The sequence below is a fragment of the Poecilia reticulata genome, linkage group LG12 (genome assembly GCF_000633615.1).
Source record: "Poecilia reticulata strain Guanapo linkage group LG12, Guppy_female_1.0+MT, whole genome shotgun sequence".
Classification (NCBI taxonomy): domain Eukaryota; kingdom Metazoa; phylum Chordata; class Actinopteri; order Cyprinodontiformes; family Poeciliidae; genus Poecilia; species Poecilia reticulata.
Genome location: NC_024342.1, coordinates 22,027,131 through 22,045,043, shown reverse-complemented (window position 1 = coordinate 22,045,043; position 17,913 = coordinate 22,027,131). Strand labels below are relative to the sequence as shown.

General features: G+C 38.0%; 2 protein-coding genes across 4 annotated transcripts in view; both read right to left on the bottom strand.

The window, feature by feature from the left end:
• man1b1a (mannosidase, alpha, class 1B, member 1a) overlaps window positions 1–5,141 on the bottom strand; it is a 14,570-nt gene extending 9,429 nt beyond the window's left edge. Inside the window, exons 1-6 of one of the 2 annotated variants that reach the window (XM_008424628.2) lie at window positions 4,840–5,141; window positions 3,773–3,910; window positions 1,905–2,013; window positions 1,641–1,810; window positions 271–413; window positions 96–196 (exon numbers count right to left, since the gene is read on the bottom strand). In XM_008424628.2, coding sequence (XP_008422850.1) covers window positions 96–196; window positions 271–413; window positions 1,641–1,810; window positions 1,905–2,013; window positions 3,773–3,874 — 625 coding nt within the window. In that variant the 5' untranslated portion in view covers window positions 3,875–3,910; window positions 4,840–5,141. The remainder of the gene's footprint in view (window positions 1–95; window positions 197–270; window positions 414–1,640; window positions 1,811–1,904; window positions 2,014–3,772; window positions 3,911–4,839) is intronic. The other variant, XM_008424629.2, reaches the window with a different exon arrangement.
• Window positions 5,142–5,995: 854 nt separating this feature from the next.
• Window positions 5,996–17,913, bottom strand: part of LOC103473993 (collagen alpha-1(I) chain) — an 81,586-nt gene continuing 69,668 nt past the window's right edge. For both annotated transcript variants that reach the window (XM_017307678.1, XM_017307679.1), the window contains 21 exons: window positions 17,723–17,776; window positions 17,595–17,648; window positions 17,387–17,494; window positions 16,648–16,701; window positions 16,508–16,561; window positions 16,320–16,373; window positions 15,196–15,249; window positions 14,911–14,964; window positions 14,772–14,825; window positions 14,609–14,662; window positions 13,481–13,534; window positions 13,253–13,306; window positions 12,626–12,679; window positions 12,179–12,196; window positions 11,544–11,597; window positions 10,886–10,948; window positions 10,621–10,786; window positions 9,359–9,468; window positions 9,061–9,141; window positions 7,850–8,032; window positions 5,996–6,761 (listed from right to left, as the gene is read on the bottom strand). In XM_017307678.1, the coding sequence (XP_017163167.1) occupies window positions 6,612–6,761; window positions 7,850–8,032; window positions 9,061–9,141; window positions 9,359–9,468; window positions 10,621–10,786; window positions 10,886–10,948; window positions 11,544–11,597; window positions 12,179–12,196; window positions 12,626–12,679; window positions 13,253–13,306; window positions 13,481–13,534; window positions 14,609–14,662; window positions 14,772–14,825; window positions 14,911–14,964; window positions 15,196–15,249; window positions 16,320–16,373; window positions 16,508–16,561; window positions 16,648–16,701; window positions 17,387–17,494; window positions 17,595–17,648; window positions 17,723–17,776 (1,581 nt within the window). In that variant the 3' untranslated portion in view covers window positions 5,996–6,611. The remainder of the gene's footprint in view (window positions 6,762–7,849; window positions 8,033–9,060; window positions 9,142–9,358; window positions 9,469–10,620; window positions 10,787–10,885; window positions 10,949–11,543; window positions 11,598–12,178; window positions 12,197–12,625; window positions 12,680–13,252; window positions 13,307–13,480; window positions 13,535–14,608; window positions 14,663–14,771; window positions 14,826–14,910; window positions 14,965–15,195; window positions 15,250–16,319; window positions 16,374–16,507; window positions 16,562–16,647; window positions 16,702–17,386; window positions 17,495–17,594; window positions 17,649–17,722; window positions 17,777–17,913) is intronic.

Genomic DNA, 17,913 nt, shown 5'->3' with positions numbered 1-17,913 from the left:
GACATCTGAACTCATCACTTCCTGTTCATTACGGACATCTGAACTCATCACTTCCTGTTCATTACGGACAATCAGAGGTGAAAATGAAGGCGGACCTTGCTGATGGACGGAGGCAGCAGGTTTGGCCGGCGCTTGAGGCTCCACAGCTTCTTTCTGATTGGACAGTGGTTCTGTGGCCGGCTCAGCTCCTCTCCTGCTGCACGGCCACAACAACAACAGCATCTAAACACGCCTTTAAACTTTTCCTTTCCAAAAAAAAATCCACATTACCTGATGACTCTCTCCTCCTCCTTTTCCTCGCCGGCTTCTTCCCGAACCACTTCCTGGTTCTGCTTTGCGTCGCTCACTGTGTCCAAAGCATTTCCTTCCTTTCGGGAGTTTGGTGGAGCTCTTTTGTTGGGAAATGGCTTCCTCTGTCCGTAAAAACACAGAAACAGATTAAAAAACAAACATTAAACACACAATAAAATCCCTCATTTATTCAGAACCTTCCCGTTTTATTCTCAGATTATGTTGATGTCTTTCTCTTCCTCAGCTTTGAACAATCCCATCATGACTCACAGTCCTGCATATCCTACACATTTCCACAGTAACCAGCAGCTATTTAAGTCCTGCATCCTGAGTCATATTAACCGTTTCATGGAGCTGCTGCTGTTACTGTAAATAAAAGGCATCGTTTTGCAATAAGCTGATTTAATTTGATTTTAAAAACATACAGCTGGTGTTTGTTGGCTCTGTGTGTTTGTCCAACAATAACAGATTGTTTTTAAATCTTTAATGCAAAGTGTTTAGATTTTTGGGACAGTTTTGGTTTAATTAATTATCTGAATGTTCTTTGAGTTAATAAATGGATTACTAAAGTAGTTGAAAATTATTTTAACTGGTTTATCACAACTGTCAATAAGACATTAATGTTCCTATTTTAAAAGGGATTTGATTATTTGTTTGCATCTTTCAAGGTTTTTCTATTATGGTATAAAAATGGCTTAAGTGGTTAAATGATTGTGACAATTTTCTTTATACAAGCAATTGAAAAAATAATCAATTAGTCACGAAAATAATTGATTAATCAGAATGATCAACTGTCAGAATCTTCTATTAAATGTTGGAATAATCAATTAATCACCAAAATAATCATCAGAATTATTGATTACTAGCCAGACTGCCACCTGATTAGTCTGATCAATTGTCAAACTAATCACTTAATCATCAGGATAATCTATTAATGGTCAAAATAACTGATTAATCATGAAAATAACCAATTAATCACCAGAATGATCAATTAATCATTAGAATGATGGATAAATTGCCATAGTGATCAATTAACTGTGAGAATAATCAATTGTCATAATGTTACCTGATAAGTCTGATCAATCATCACACTAATGAAATAATCAGAATAATTGATTAATAGTCTTATAACTGATTAACTGTAAGATCAGTAATCACCTGAGTGATTGATTAATCATCAGACTGATCAATTAATCGTCAGGATAATCGATTAATCTTCGTAATAATTTATTTATAAGATAATTGGAAGTTCCAGTCATGAATAAATCTGATAAAATGTTCAGTCATGACCGTTTAAAAGCAACAACATGAACATTCACTCGGCTCCAGTTTTAGAAATAAAGACCCACCTTGGTGGGCGGCCTAGCCAAAGCAGGGATGTTCGGTCCTCTGGGCTCCATCGGGTCAGCTGGCTCCACATGGGGCCCGGCTGCCGGGCCTCTGCCTTCAACCGGCTTCAGAACCGGGGGAACCAGACCTCTGTCACTCAGCTCCAGCCAGTCCTCCGTATCGGACCGCCCTGCAGAATTTACCCAGTTAGCCGAAATTCATCACCATCAGAAAAACACCAAATGTTCCACTAATCTCTCACTAAGACGAGCGCCTGGCTTCACCTCTCCGCTGCTCCACAACGCTGGGGAAGGAGAGCAGCGCGAACACGAGCATTAGAGCCAGCAGGAAGAGGATGAGGCTCCGCTGCATCCGAGAAAGCTGCTTCCATTTCTGAGAAAGCAAAAACAGAAAAATGACATGAAACTCTACTTACATCCATAACTCCATCACCTTCGTTTCATCTAAAACGAAAACGTACAGCCTTTCCTCAGCTAATGTTTTATTTCTCAGACTTTTTCAGGCTGAGGAGATTAAAATGGACCCTGTAATACCAACATCCTGATAAATACAGTCTGAAATTAAAATGTTCACTGTCTCTGTTCCTTCTAATGTGAAAGGTGGCACTGTTTTTTTAAATGTGACCGATAACCATCCATCCATTTTCTTGACACCCTTGTTCCTCAGTGGGGTCGGGAGGTGCTGGTGCCAATCTCCAGCTAACGTTCCGGGCAAGAGGCGGGGTCACCTGGACAGGTCGCCAGTCTGTTGCAGGGCAACACAGAGACACACAACCATGCACACACACWCWCACCTACGGGCAATTTGGAGAGACCAATTAACTTGACAGTCATGTTTTTGGACTGTGGGAGGAAACCGGAGTACCTGGAGAAAACCCACCATGCACAGGGAGAACATGGAGACTCCATGCAGAAAGACCGGGAATCAAACCTTCTTGCTGCAAGGCAACAGCTCTACCAACTGTGCCACTGTGCAGCCGTGACCAATAACAATAAACCATAAGCAAGTCTATTCTGAGTTATTTACAGTTTCTGAAACTATGTTTTCTCCGCTTTCGCACAGAGATAAAAACAAACAAACTATGTTTTAGGGCTATTTGTTATTTATAAAATTAAATTACATTTTGAGTTGTAAAAACAAACATTTTCTTCCAACCAGTGTACTGCCCAACATCCATAGTTTTATTTTAGGTGTTAGATGCAGTTAGTCGGCGCGGGGCGCAGCGCTGCTCACCACCTCATCGTCATCACGTCCAGCCGCAGACAGAGAGCTGCACTCATGCATCAAATAATGCTGAAAAACTAAAGTTCTGCAACCCAGAAACCTTCCACTGGTATCTTCAGGCTTCCTTTTTTTAGTCTGAAGTGGAGAGGACGACATAGCAGGGCATTATGGGTAAATAAAACCAAAACAAACATGCTAGCCTACCGCTAGCACGAGAAATGGTTCATTTCTCAAAATAGAAATCCTACAGCCATTTTACTTTCTATTTTGTGAAGAAGGAAGAGGTTCTCATGTTGCTTCCTTCAGTGGTTTGTGGTGCAGCGCCCCCACAGGCGAGGAGGGGTACAGGTTTTTAAATGAGTTTGGTTGGTTTGACTCGGTGCAGAGTGAAAAAGAACCGCAGCAGCTAAAAATGTAAACAAATGTTGCAGTTTTGTTCACAAATAGAACAAAATCTGCTGGACTATCAGGTGTAAAAACAGCCTGAAGAAACTCAGAAATAAAGAGCCTGAGATAACAAACAGGTAGGGAGCTGCTGGACCCGTTCAACATGGAGGAAACTGAACCGCATCGTTTTAACCCACCAGCAGGAAGGGGAGCTTCACAGGATGAAACTCTCCACTACAGAGAAACAGGAATAATTCACATGGACAATCTTTCCCTGCACAAAACCACAAATATCCCAGTGAGATCTTTAAACATTAAACAGATATTTTTGTCCCATCCCAGCCTGATAGGACAAGTTTACTTCCCATCAGGGAGATTTACTGGATCCTGATGTTCACACTGGCCCTCATTTGACTTTCAGATCATTTAGTTTATTTTCCGTTTTGATGTTTATGTTTTGCATATTTTCCACAAGAAATAAATAAAATATGGAGATGAATTAGGATTTTCCCGTCCTCACCCTCCAGCAGGACTGTCTCCGGTGTTTGCCGTTGTTGTAGGCGTGACTGTGGGGGTCGCTCAGGGTCAGCGCGATGAAGTCCTTCCTGGGAGGGGGGTACATCCTGGGTCTGGATGATGGGGTCAAAGGTCATAGAACCTGGTGACAAGGACCCAAAAGTTAAAACCAGAGCAAACCTGTCAGGTAGGACATGGCTCATCACTGAATATGGAGACTTCAAGCCAAATTAGGTTTTCTACCAACATTTGGACTCTTTCACTTCCCTCAATATTTTTTCCCCTCAGAATTACATTTTTTTATCTCTCACAATCTTGACATTTTTCCCTCATCATTTTGACTTTTCTTCTAAAGAATTTTGACATTTCTCAAAATGTTGACTTTTTTCTTCTTCCAATATTTAGATTATTTTATAGAATTTTGACTAATTTTTCTCATATTTTAGATTTTTTTTCTAAGAATATAAATGAATCTCTCAGAATTTTGACTTATTTTCCCCCCATAATTTTTCTTTCCTAGAATTTTGACTGGTTTTTATTTTTATTTATTTTACATATCTTAAACTGTTATTTGGCTCCAAATTTTGACTTAATTTTTTACYGTAATTTGGATTTTTCTTCCACAGAATTTGGCATATTTTCCCTCATTATTTTGATTTTTTTTTTCCATCAGGATTTAGATTTTTCTTCCACAGGATTTTTTTTACCATTTTTTCCCTCATGATTTGGATTCATTCTAAAAAAAACAAAAAAAAAACAAGGAAAAAACAATAAAGTCAATCTGATTTGTTTTCTTCTTTAGTGGCTCTAATCTCGTTTCGCAGATTTTTAGCTGAACTGAGGTTATAAATTGCTCGTAATGTCAAGATTGCAAACCGCTTTCTACACCAAGCAGTAAAACTTAAACACTATATTACAAATTGTATTAAAATACAGCTGTAACACACTGCTCAATGACCTAAATCTGGCTACGGCTAACTTCTGAGCTACTCTGAGGTATAATTTTATCAGAACAGAACCATTTTACCAGCAGATGACAGATTAAAGCTTCGGGTTTCTTCCCTCTCTCACCTTTGAGGAAGCTTGGCTGCCTGACAGCGACTTTCCGCTGCTGAAACCCAAACAGCTGTTAGCTTCCAGAGGCTAGCCCGCCTCTTCCAGTGGCTTCCGCATGAAAAATAAAACCTTTCCGGGTCCAGAACCGCAGACCAGTAGAAAAAAACAAACCTGAACGACTTTTACACCCAACAAAAAGCTGCTACATGAGATGACAAGCAGGTTAAACCAGGGGAAAATGATGCTAAAGTTACAGAATGAACCACCAGGTAGGGATGCGGAAAGGAACGAACTGGTGACGACATAGAGTCACGTGACGTGCGTAACGTCAGGACGTTAACCGTTTCAGTACCGCGTTTCTCCATAAGCCCCAAAATGTCAATATTAACTTTGTACGGATTAAATATGGTTTTTATTCTAATTTTATTACACAATTAAAACAATTGGATTGTTTTTTTTTTAAATATATCAAAATCCTTGACATTTTCAAAGGCTAAAAAAGGATAACATGAAGGAAAATTGTAATTTTTTAAAAATATGGCACAGAATATTCCCATTTCATTACCTCTACATGACTTATTCTCAGAAATGTTTGAGCTCAAAAAGTAGAAAATTTGCAAGAAAATAAGTCTGAAATTTTGAGATTAGTCTCAGAAAAAAACCCTGTAAATTTCTGAAGTTGAAAAGTCAAAAATTTCCAAGAAAAAAATTTGACATTAACCTCAAACTTTCTAGAAGTCTTTTTTTTTTTTTTACTATTTTCTAACACATTTTAAACTTTTCAAACTGAAAATTTTGAGTTTAGTATTTTTTTTTTTAAGTTCAGAAAAAAGTGAGTTTAATTTGAAATGTTCAACCTTTGGACCACAGGAATTAATTTTTCCCAGAAAATGTATGTTCTTTTTTTGTTTTCAAATTTTTGGCAGAAAATATGAGTATTTTTTGTAATCGCTCTAACGTGTTGTCATAGTAATCCACCGTGTTTCAAAGTTTCATTATCAAAACAAAAGCATATAATTTACTTTTACCACAATATTCCCTAAATTTAATTACACATTGCTTCTTAATGGTGCTAATTTCCATTCCTTAGATGACTAGTGTATCTAAAAAGCTTCAWACCCAAAAATGTGAAATAACTTTTAGTTGTAGAACAAATTAATCAGCCTAAATATTTTTCTATGTCTCAAGTTCAAATATTTATTAAGTTTAGATCTAGGAATTTGACAACAAAACTGTAAAAAAAAAAAAAAAGACAAACATGCTGGGGCAACAGCAGATGAAGTGCCTGTGTGTGTCATACCTGAGATGTAAAAGAAAAAAATTATATTTACATATACATCAAAATACAGAAACAAAATGTAAAAAAAAAGAAGCTTTGCATCATTTAAAACGAGGAGTGATCGTAAACAGCTAGCACCAAGCATGCATGAGATGACATCAGCACCTGAATCAGCTTTAAATAAATGATCAGCACCTTTAGAGTGATAAACTCATCAGTGGGACAGAACCGGCCTGGAAGCAAAACCGTCTGACTTTCATATACACACTAAGGAACGTGAACAGCACAAAAAAACAAATACATTTAATTTACTTTATACCAGATAAATGTCTCTGTAAACAAAAATGATTTCCCTGTTAAAAAAGCAACAGAAACCGAGGGATTCAATCCCCCAACAAAAGAGAAGGAAGTTGGTGAAATCTTCAGAAACTGGAGAAAGAAGCTCTTTCTGTGTCCGTGATTTAAATCCCTGCTGCATTTCTGCGTGGTGTGGAGGAGCGGAGGGTTTCTAGCTGAAACACACGGGTCCAACGGTGAGGCTGAACTGGTGCGTGAAGTTCCCGCTGTCCATCAGCGCCACGTCTCTGAGAGGAAGCAGCTGCAGGTCCTCGAACTCCAACACCGACTCTCCAGAACCGGAAACCGCCTCCTCCACTGGCTGAAAAAAAAACATCATCAGTTAATACAGACCCGCTGCAGCGCACAACGGATGCTGCAGGGAAAAAAGCTGCTGCTGGCCGATGACTAGCATTGGTTTTAGCTGTCAAGTTATCAACATAAAGCGCTAAATCTTAAATGTTCACCTGATATATGAAAGAAAAGGGACGCAGGGTTTTACTACTAATTGTCAATACTACAAAAACTAGGGGACAAGGTCAGGAAAACGTTTTGATGAAGAAAAATAATAGCGAGGGAGAGGGAAGTAGGTCAGTTATGCTGGCTTGACTATGACAAACTTAACATTTAGATGAGCTGTGGAACTCTGTGTGTTTCAGTTCAGTTAAAAAAATAAAATAAGGCAAACTAAACAGCAACTCTTATAGATTGTCAGTAGAGCAGGTGCTAAAATTAGCTAATCTACCACCACTGTGTTAGCTTAGCTAATAGCAGTGCTAGCTAATCTACCACAGCGATCACTTATTCATAATCACAAAATAAACATAAAATCTAAAAACATAAAAATGTAACGGACTGAAAGTTCTGCTCTTTGTGTGAGAAATGTTTGCTTTTTGGTGTCAAATCCTGAAACATGTAGCGGCATTGTCAGTCAGTTTCTATGGCAACGAGTCTTCATGTAGCGTAGCCGACACAGAGAGCAAGAAAAAAGTGGCTTCGAGTTTTTCCTCAAAGGTTTTTCAGCAGCCAAACCAAAACACAAAAGGAAAAAATAAACAAAAACAAACATATGAATAAACTAAAACACAAAAACAAAACACAAGAATTAAAAACCTAAACACAAAGGAATGAACCCATATGGCAACACCCCAACAACAACAGTAAACAACACTGAATATGGCAACACCTTAGGAACAAAAATAAAACCAGAAATGATCATGAAAGAAACAAAAGAAAACACAACCACAACATTTTACCCTCTGAATGGTTTAACCTTTTCACCTTCATCCGAATAAAAACATGCAACTAGGGCAGGTTTTTGAGTGTTCACTAAAAATACTTTTAAACTTATCTTCTTGAATGTCATAATAGTTTAAGAGCTTAAAAACATATTTTCCTGTCTCCACATACCACACAGTCGTTCAGCTCTCCGAGGTAGCTTTGCATCCTGGTGTCGGTGAGGAACTTCACCTCCGTGTCGGTCGGACCCAGCCGGCTTCCTGGATGACAGGAGTAGGTCACCCTCTGAGACGCAGAGACGCTGTGCAGCCGCAGGAAACGCATCTGCACCACACTCTCACCTGGATAAGAAAACTAACAAGCACATCTTCAATGTTAATATCTACCAGGTCTGCAACTAACCATTATTTTAGCAATCGATTAATCCAGCATTAGTTGATTATGCTGATGATTAATCAATCATTAAGTGGTTAGATTTTCATCTAACCACTTAAGTCTTTTTATACAATATTAGAAATACAATAAAAGATGCAAATAAAAACAAAGAAAACAGCAAGAAAAACATTTTATTGCCTAAAACGAAATAACTTGGTTCCTTTAGTACATCTGAAGCTAAAACTGCCACTTGAAGAGATTTGGCAAAAGCATATTTACAAAGATTTTTTTCAGCTTAATTTCAAAATGTATATATTTTTTGTAAAGTTTTTACCTAATTACGCTTTTTTTCAGCAAGTAGCAGAACAGCTATTTAGCTATGTGTTCAGCAGCTATGTAGCTAACAATCTAGCTAGTTTTCTTTTGAGCTATAGATAAATACATAATTAGCTTTCTAGCTAGTTATATTTAGTTGTAACTTGATAGATAGATAGCTAGCTAGCTTGATAGCTAAGGAGTTTTGGATAAAACATTTACACAAAGGTTTTTGTTTTTAGCTTAATTGCAAAATGTTTCTATTTGTATTTGCTATAATACTGCTCTGAATATGTTCTTTTTTCCCCCATAAAATTGCCTTTTTTGAATGCATACTTCAGTTAACGATTAACAAATTACTAAATTAGTTTATGATTATTTCAATAATCGATTAATTGCAATTAATCGTGGTAAATCCGATTAATCACTTCAGCCTTAATGATAACAGCTAAAAATCTTAATTTTGACCCAGAAAGAAAAAGTTCTGTCATTGGTTGTTATCTTGTACTGATTTCTTTATTTATTGATACGGATGCAGTTGCTTCACATCATTTATCTCATGTCCTTAGTTGAAAATGATTTTTCAACTGGTCTGTTCTGGGTCTTCCTGCCAGTGTTCATGAATGAATATCTGCTAAATTAAGAGGTAAATCGATAAAAAAGACTGATGAACATCAGTTTATATCAGTCACCTGGTGACCCTGATCCAGCCTGCTGAGCCACTGAAATGATCCGACTGCAGCTGATTCTTCCATCCAAGCCTTCATCGGCAGCTGCAGAAAAAAAATGATGTTTCCAATGAAAAATATTTAGCTGTTTATCATTTAAAGAGATGGAGAGAGTGTGATTCTGCCTCAAATCGTCTCAGTGTCGGCACTAAGAGCATGTTCCTGCTGCGAGTCGTTGAAGCGAGCGGCTTAACGAGGCTCCTTCAGGTCAGCGCAGACGTTGTGTGATTTCCTGCAGCCGTCTTGAGTGCAGGTTTCATACCTGGGAGTGTTGGGGGTGAAGGCAGGTCTGCTTTGATGAGGAGGTGAAGCTGCAGTAGGCCAGCAGAGCGTCGGCGGAGCTGCCCTGGTTGGGGTCGATGTAATACATCCCTGCAGAGGAGCGAGAAGGCGGCAGCAGCTCAGAGATCAGCATGGATCAACACAGCGAGCTCTGTACTGACAATAACTCTGGAGCAAAAACATCTCCCATATCATGAAAGAGGAGAGAAGCTGGAAAAACTACATTTCTAGATACATATATATTTATTCAACTGTCTTTATTGATAGCCAAATATAAATAGCTATAGGTATTATATGCAATCAGATCACTAAATACATAGATATTTGAATATATATGTACTTGCATAGCTACAAAAATACATAATTGTTTATCTATATAGATAGCTAATAGCTACATGTTTATCTATTACATGGCTAAACAGATAGCTATCTATATAGATAGCTAAATAAATAGCTATGTATTAGGGTAATAAATTGGCTATCTATTTAGCGTCTTATCTTGATAGATAAATGAATAGCTATTTAGCTATCCAGCTAGCTATTTATCTTGATAGCTAAGTAGACAGCTAGCTAAATACCTAAATATGTAGCTATTTATTTAGCTGTTATAAAATACTGCTAAATAGATCACTAGCTAGAAAGCTATTCGTCTAGTTATCTAGATATCTAGTTATAGGTGGCTAAGTAGCTATCTATGTAGAATCGCTAGCTAGCAAGCTAAACAACTATTTAGCTAGCTATCCATCTGTATAGCTATCTAGATACATAGCTACACAGCTAGATAACTTGTTTTCTAGATAAATAGCTAAATAGCTAATAACCCATGTGTAAACAGATAGCTAAATAACTTCAGTTAGCTATCAATATAGGACCTAGTTGTACAATAATCCAGGTTGAAGCTTATTTTGAAGGAAACGTTTTAAGACTGAATGGCCTCCAGCCTGTTCGGTCTCCATGGTAACCAACAGGTATCCAGGCTGCTGAACATCATATTCACAAACGGACCAGGACCAAAAGAAACATTCAGGAATACAAACAAATTAATGTTTTAAAAATCTCTCTTCCTTCTTCTATTTTTATGTTTAAGGAAAAAAAAAAAAAACAGGATTTAGTCAAACAAAGTCGACTTCCCAGGTTTATATCTGTTAATGTGAAAAGTTAGCGTCCTGGAGCCGATTCTCCTCCAACACCGTATCTGCTGCTGTAGCTGCTAGCAGCCATGAGGTGGATGTCGTTTCTCACCGCTGCTGAACTCGGGGTGGCAGAGCCAGAGCTCCAGGCAGGTGGTGGCCGGGCGCCGCTTGGTGCCGTCGGGAGGATCCAGCAGCAGCCGCAGCTCCTGTTGCAGGGCGTCCAGCAGCGTCTGCAGCAGGGACAAGTTCGGCTTGTCCGACATGTACATCAGGCTCTGCAGGCACAGATTGTTGTCAGTTCCTGTAACGGCCAGTGTTTTATTTAAAAAACTGCAATATTGATCACATGTCTTATGGGAAACTGATTGATTTGCCTTTAGTTGAGTGACAGTCATGTTCAGTGACTTTCCTGGGGGGCCAGCGACACCAGGTGGGCCCTAAAGCAGAGGAATAAAACTGATCACGTCTTAAAACACATGAAATAAACTTTTAATAACAACTAAACATGAATCTAACAAAAAAATCAACTTAAAGAAATTTACCCTAAAAGCTTTTTAAGATACAAACGTTTGTCAAATCAAACTAAGTTGGTGTCAAAAGTTTGTGCTGCGGAAAAGTCTGTTTGTGCCGCCATCATTTTAAAGATGGTAGTAAAGGTTTAAAGGTGAAAAGGTCGACCTTTGACCCTTTTCCTGATTTTATTTATGAAATCAAACTAATTTGGTCTATCAACTTTATGCTGCTTTTGTTTTGAAGATTTTAATTAAAGTTTAAAGGTCAGAAGGTCAATCAGCTCCACCCCACGTTACCCACACCAAACAAAATGGCTGCCATTAATTCTTCTACATTTGTGCAGCAAAAAAATAAATAAATTCTGTTTGTGCCGCCATTGCTTCCAGGGGTCATGAAAGGTCAACCAGTCATCCAACATTTACAGAAAACAAAATAACTTTCAGTAAAATCTTCAAAACTAAAGCAGCACAAACGAAGCAGAGCAGATCAATACATCGATCGATTGATCGATTAACTTACAGGGAGGCCTCTTCTTCCAGGAAGTCCAGGTTGACCTTGGTAACCTTTCAACCCCTGCCAGAAAAATAAACAACATTTAGTGATTTAGAGCCACAAACACCAAACCTAAAACCAGCTTTTAATTATAATTAACAAAATTATTTCTATTTGCTAAATGCTTGGAAAACTGGTGAGAACTTTTGTTTTTCTGTCTAGAATTAAAATTCAGGGATAAATGTGTTCTAAAACTTATAATTTGGGTCAAATTTGTATTACCTTCCACTGAACCTAGTTCTAACTGTGTGTGTGTGTGTATATATATATATATATATATATCAGCTTTTAAAACTCCAGATGATGAACGACTGAAACAAAATCAGGTCTCAGATGTTTTTCAGTTATTTTTACTGGAATAATTTGTATCATTTGTATTGTTGCTATGCTGGACATTATGAAGCCAAAACCTTTCAAGAAAAGCCCAAAAAATTAAAAATAAAATAAAAATTAGGACTAAAATACAACAAATAAAAATCACAACTAATTTCCTGTAGTTGATATTTATCGTTTTTTTAATGAAGGTTATGCAACATTTAGCTGGACTGACGGCAGAAAACTAAAATATTAGCATTTAATAAATATTGTTGATGACATCATACCTTTAATCCAAACCATCCCTGCAAACAAAGAGAAGATAAAATTTTATGTCCATTAGGTGGACATTTTCTTTTCACTCTCAAACAATAAAATTAAACATTAATATAATCACAATACCAACAGTTGGRTCTTAAAACATTAAAGAAAACATTTAGATGRCTGAACTTTATTTAAGTTCTGCAGGTTTTTTCTGATCCGTTAGGAAATAAAATAAATTATTTGCTAATAGAAAATATTGTCCAATTATGTCCATGTGTGATTCTGAATCTAAATATTAAAAAAACTATATMATTTCTACTAAATATACTAGAGTTTATCCATTTTGTGGGATATACTGACATCTAGTGGCATAAGTTGTAAATTACAGCTAGTTTTTCAGCTTTTTTTGACAGTAATTTTCCTGATGATGTCCATAATGTGACCAACTGGAGCGTGAAGAAGCTGCTTACGGGTAAGCCGGGCATTCCCAGCGCTCCTCTCGGCCCGGGCGGACCGATGTTTCCCTGGAAACACCGACACCAGAGAGTCAAACGTTTGTTTTTAGACAAAATGAAATTCAATCCTACTGCAAACACATGAATGGTGCAAACTCCAAAACACAACAAAAGCCATAATCACAGGAAACAGAGCAAATACAAATCGCCACAAACCTGCAGAAGTCCTCCAGACCACTAGGTGGCGTCTGGAGTAGCTGATATTAAATATGTTGCTACTCTATAATATTGTAAAAGACATTAAGTATAACACACATTTTCTTTATTCCTCCAACGTTTTTCTGGACGTCCCGTCTTCTTTGATCATAAAAGACGCAGTGATCGACTCCCCCTAGTGGTCTGGAGGTCTTCTGTTTTGTGCTGCACGTTTGCAGCATTTTGCCGTTTTTGCTATTTGTAGTATTTTTTCTTTACCTCCCGTCAGATCAATATTTTTCTGCTGCACCTGCTGGCCAACGTTTATAACTTTACCAATATTTGACCAATACGTCATTAAAAGTCTAAATGCTAAATATCTGTGACATGTATGAACTGTTTATGGGTCTGAAAGGTTCTGTACATTATGAAACAATCAGGAAGTACCTGCTCTCCTTTCTGGCCGGCTGGACCGGTCAATCCGACTGGACCTCGACTCCCCTGGAATGTTAAATAACGTAACATTTTTTTAATTTTCCTATTAGAGCCACATTTTATTGGTTTACATCTGAATAATTCAACCCTGTGGAGCCTCCATAAGAGACTTAAAGCTCCCTTAATATCACAATCTAAACTCATGAAACACGTTAAAAACGTCTGAAAAGACAGTGGTACCTTTCTGCCCTCAGGTCCAGGGGGCCCAGGTGTCCCCATGTCTCCTTTCTCACCCTGGAGACCAAAAGGCAGGAATTTAACTCCAAACAATGTTGTAAAATACAGATCCGTCTCCCAGACGGTTCATTATAAACCTAAAGTGGTTTCACAGCTTTGGATATCCTTTAAAACCTACCGTTGCTTTAAACTGCTGTTAAAGGTGACTTATTACACTTCCATGAACAGGTTAGGATAAATCTATGGCCTATTCAAAACATGTTCATGGCATGTATTATACAAAATCATTCTTAGATAATGAGATTTTAGATGTCTTATGGCGTCTTGTTACTTTAAATCCAAATAATCTGCTGCTGGCCACGCCCCCAACTCAACGTTTACACTCTCATATGGAAATGGCTGCAAACAGATGCCCAAGTATACAACTGTACATCTATGAAAAGCAGAATTGGAGCCTCCTGCACAACCAACAAGAATGCAGCAAGAGGTTTCTGGATGTTAAGTCAACAAGAAAACATTCGTCTTTTCCGTCAGCCATTGTACAGAGCATACCGACGTAAAACCAACTGTTCAAACGTGCTGTAGCTCCTCTTGGGTTGCTAGGTACCGGGTGGAATTCCACTGGTGTTGCTAAGTAACGGGCCAATTTCCACTGAGGTTGTTAGGTAACGGGCGGAATTCCACTGGGGTTGCTAAGTAACGGGCCAATTTCCACTGGGGTTGCTAGGTAACGGGTGGAATTCCATAACGTTGCAGTGTCAATAAAACTTGATTTGACCAACGGCTCGTTTTTCAGACTCCATAAACGTTAAGTTTTTGCTGTTGATTACTTGGGTTGTTTTTGGAAGCAGTGGAGACCCAAACGGAAGTATAAAAATGTTTTTAAATGACTTTTTCATGAAAAAAATATGCATCATTTTTGTTTCATTTTCGATTATGCACTACTTTCTGTTGATCCGTCACATAAAATTCTGGTAAAATGTGTAGAGATTCTTCAGGGATTAATATAATTCTGCAAAGTGCTTCATCTCCAGGCTCGGTGAGTTGTCATCCATTTTGCGGTTAATTAAATTTATGCCAACATAAGACCAAATTTTATAATTTTCAGAAAGTTTAATCACTCTAGTTTACCTCTTCTCCCTTTTCACCTTGATCCCCCAGATCTCCAGGCAGGCCAGGAATTCCCTAAGCGGGAATAAAAACACAAAACAAATCCATAAATTAGAAAATAAATCAAAATGTATGCCTCACTTTTGTTAAAAGTCATTTTTATGAAGAAAATAAATAAACGTACGATGCTTCCTGGCCAGCCAAGCAGGCCTGTCGTCCCCCTTTCTCCTGCTTCACCCTAAATGACATAAAAATCTCAAACTGTCAGAAAAGATTGAACCAAATGCATGAAAACTTCCCGGTAATGTTTCTGTATTCTCCACCTTCGGTCCTCTGTCTCCCCTGGTCCCTCTGACTCCAGCCTTTCCCCGTCTCCCCTGAGGAAATGTTCGACGTGTTTGTGTCAAAAGGATGAAATGCACAACAATCTGCGCCATGTTTAATGCATGAAACTTCTGCTTTTAGACATGTTTACACTTATGCAAACCGCCCAAACCAAAGGAACTTTATTCACCCAGATGACATTCAGAACAGGGACAAACTCTCTGCACGCTTTGCTTTACAGGAAAAGAAATTTGAAATGTGCAACAGAATCAGGGTCACCTTACCCGCCTTCCCATGGGACCAGTTTTCCCTGAAGGTCCAATTTCACCATCATCTCCCTGTTGGAGCAACACGCAGAGGGACGAGGTTAACGAGAGCAAATTTACATCTAATGTCTCTGTATGAACCTGAAATTATGTCTTTATTGCTACTTTAGCAAGACGTGTGTGTAAGAAGAGTCAGAAGACTCTCAATAGTACACAGAGTCTATGCAAAAAGTTTTAAACAATCACTTCTTAGGCATTATTTAAAAATAACTTTGTTTGTTGTAAGCTTTTCAGATGGTTTTTGTCAATAGTTTTGCTTTTTGGAGATCTTTATTTTCATTTTTCCTTCTTTTTTGGGGAAAATTAAACAGTTTCACCATAAATGAAAGGAATTCTAGGCAGTTATTGCCAAATGCTTTGGCTGAATGTAAATAAAAATACATATGCAATGACAGGAAGATCACAAGAATAAATAAAATAAAATCTTTACTGCAATAACAGATAGGTTGCTAGCTGTAGACAGCTGGTTGTAGATAGCAAGATATCTATAGCTAGCTAGGTAGCTACAGGTAGCTTACTGTAGATATCCACTATAACTAGCTGCAGCTGTATAGCTAGCTGTAGATAGACTAAAGCTAACTTACTTTAGATATACAGCTAGTTTGGTGTACATACAGAGGTAGCTGTAAATAGACATTACTGTAGATCTCTAGCTAGCTGTAGATAAACTGACATGTTAAACAAATAGATGTATATTTTCATTACTTTTTGGACTGAATAATTGTAGCATTTTGAATCAGTTTTTCTGAACTAAGCTGATTAAACTAATGAAAAAGTGATTTTAAATCACTTTATAAGGTTCCGGTTTTTTATGTCTCTTCCCTGAACTCTCAACATTTATCTTATTCTTCCGCCCCCTTTTAATTCCTTAAATTACCATATAAATCATCATTTTGGTAACTAATATTTGATAAAAGAGACATTAACTGTCCAACGAGAACATTGTTTTATTGACTCCTAATGTCACATTATGATTTTTCTCCAACTTGCATTGTTGAGCGCTTAACATTTGCCTTTATTTTAGACCTTTTTACATATTTAAAAAGGGAAAGTGATGATATATGCTCTTTAGAAAATCTGACCTTCTCTCCTTTGCCGCCTTGTTTCCCTTCAGATCCAGATTTTCCATATATGCCCTGCAAACCAAAATGGTTCTGTTAGCTTGATTTCAGACTGAGCAATCACACTGTCCTTTGAGGATAATTTTATTTAGTCTAAAATAAACATTATGCAGCTGTTAGGGTCTCATGTATTTCACTTAGACACCTACAGGAGCCCCTACAAGGCCGGGAGGACCCTGAGCTCCCATCTGTCCCGGGGGTCCCTACAATTGAGTCATAAAGGACAGAGTAAAAATGTTTAAGAATCAACCTTGAGTGGATTATTAGTAGATTTCATTCATGGTTTTACCTCCAACCCCAGTAGACCTGAAGGACCTTGAATTCCTGGAAGACCGTCTTCACCCTGAACAGGATATTTCCAAACAAATGTTCATCAGGAAGATATAGAAGTGATGAAAGTTGATGCATCCATCCAGACATCCACTGGTTTCCACTGAAGTTCATATCCAGGAAACCCAGATATTACTCTAGCTAGCAACAAAAAGCCTCTCCTTTCATGGCTTACCATAAAGCTATAGCTAAATAGCTAACACCATATATTTAGCTACCCATAGACACCACTATGTGGCTAGCTATAGATAGTTAGCTACTGATAGCTAACTAGTCACACATACAGCTTGCTATCTGTCTAGGTAGCTAGTTAGATCTAATAGCTAGCTTTAGGTATCTAGCTATATAGCTAGCTAGTTAGCTATAGATTGTTTGTGATATTTAGCTAGCAACAACTAGCTAGCTATTGATATTTAGTGATAGTTAGCTAGCTGTAGATATTTAGTGATAGTTAGCTAGCTATAGATATTCAGTGATAGCTAGCTAGATATAGATATTTAGTGATAGGTAGCTAACTATAGATATTTAGTGATAGCTAGCTAGCTAGCTATTGCTGCCATAGAGAGTGGCATATCACTGGATTAAAAATGAAGATCTCCTTCACTAAAACCCAGATATTTCTCTACGTAGCAACAGGATGTCTGTCACAACTTAATGATCTTCTAGTTTGAATAAAGGAAACATAAACTCTTGGTAACCTGTTCTCCTGGTGGGCCTGGTACTCCTGGTTCACCTCTGACCCCTATCGCCCCGGGTTCACCTTTGGCTCCTTCATCCCCCTTTGCTCCAGCTTGACCAGATTGACCCTTTGACAGAAACAGAAGGGGATCATCTTCAGCATAAGGTGAATTTTCTCTCTACGTCGTCGTTTATCTTTTTGTATTTCTGATATTTTTAGACACTCACAGACGGTCCGAACCCTCCAGGGTCTCCTCTGACCCCTCTGGGTCCGATGACTCCCTGTCACCATGAAAACATAATAAATGACTGAAAGGGAAACTGCAGAAACAAAACGATTAGACTCCATGTTTCACCTGAGGACCGTCTGATCCAGCAGGCCCAGAGAGTCCGGCTGGCCCAGGTTCCCCCTAACAAGATGAAATATTCATCTTTAACAACAAAACCACGATAATTTTTACATTTCAGCCTTAAAATATCATCCTGCATCTGTTTCATAGACTAAAACAAGCAAGGATTTTCTTTAAATCATCACTAAAATTATATT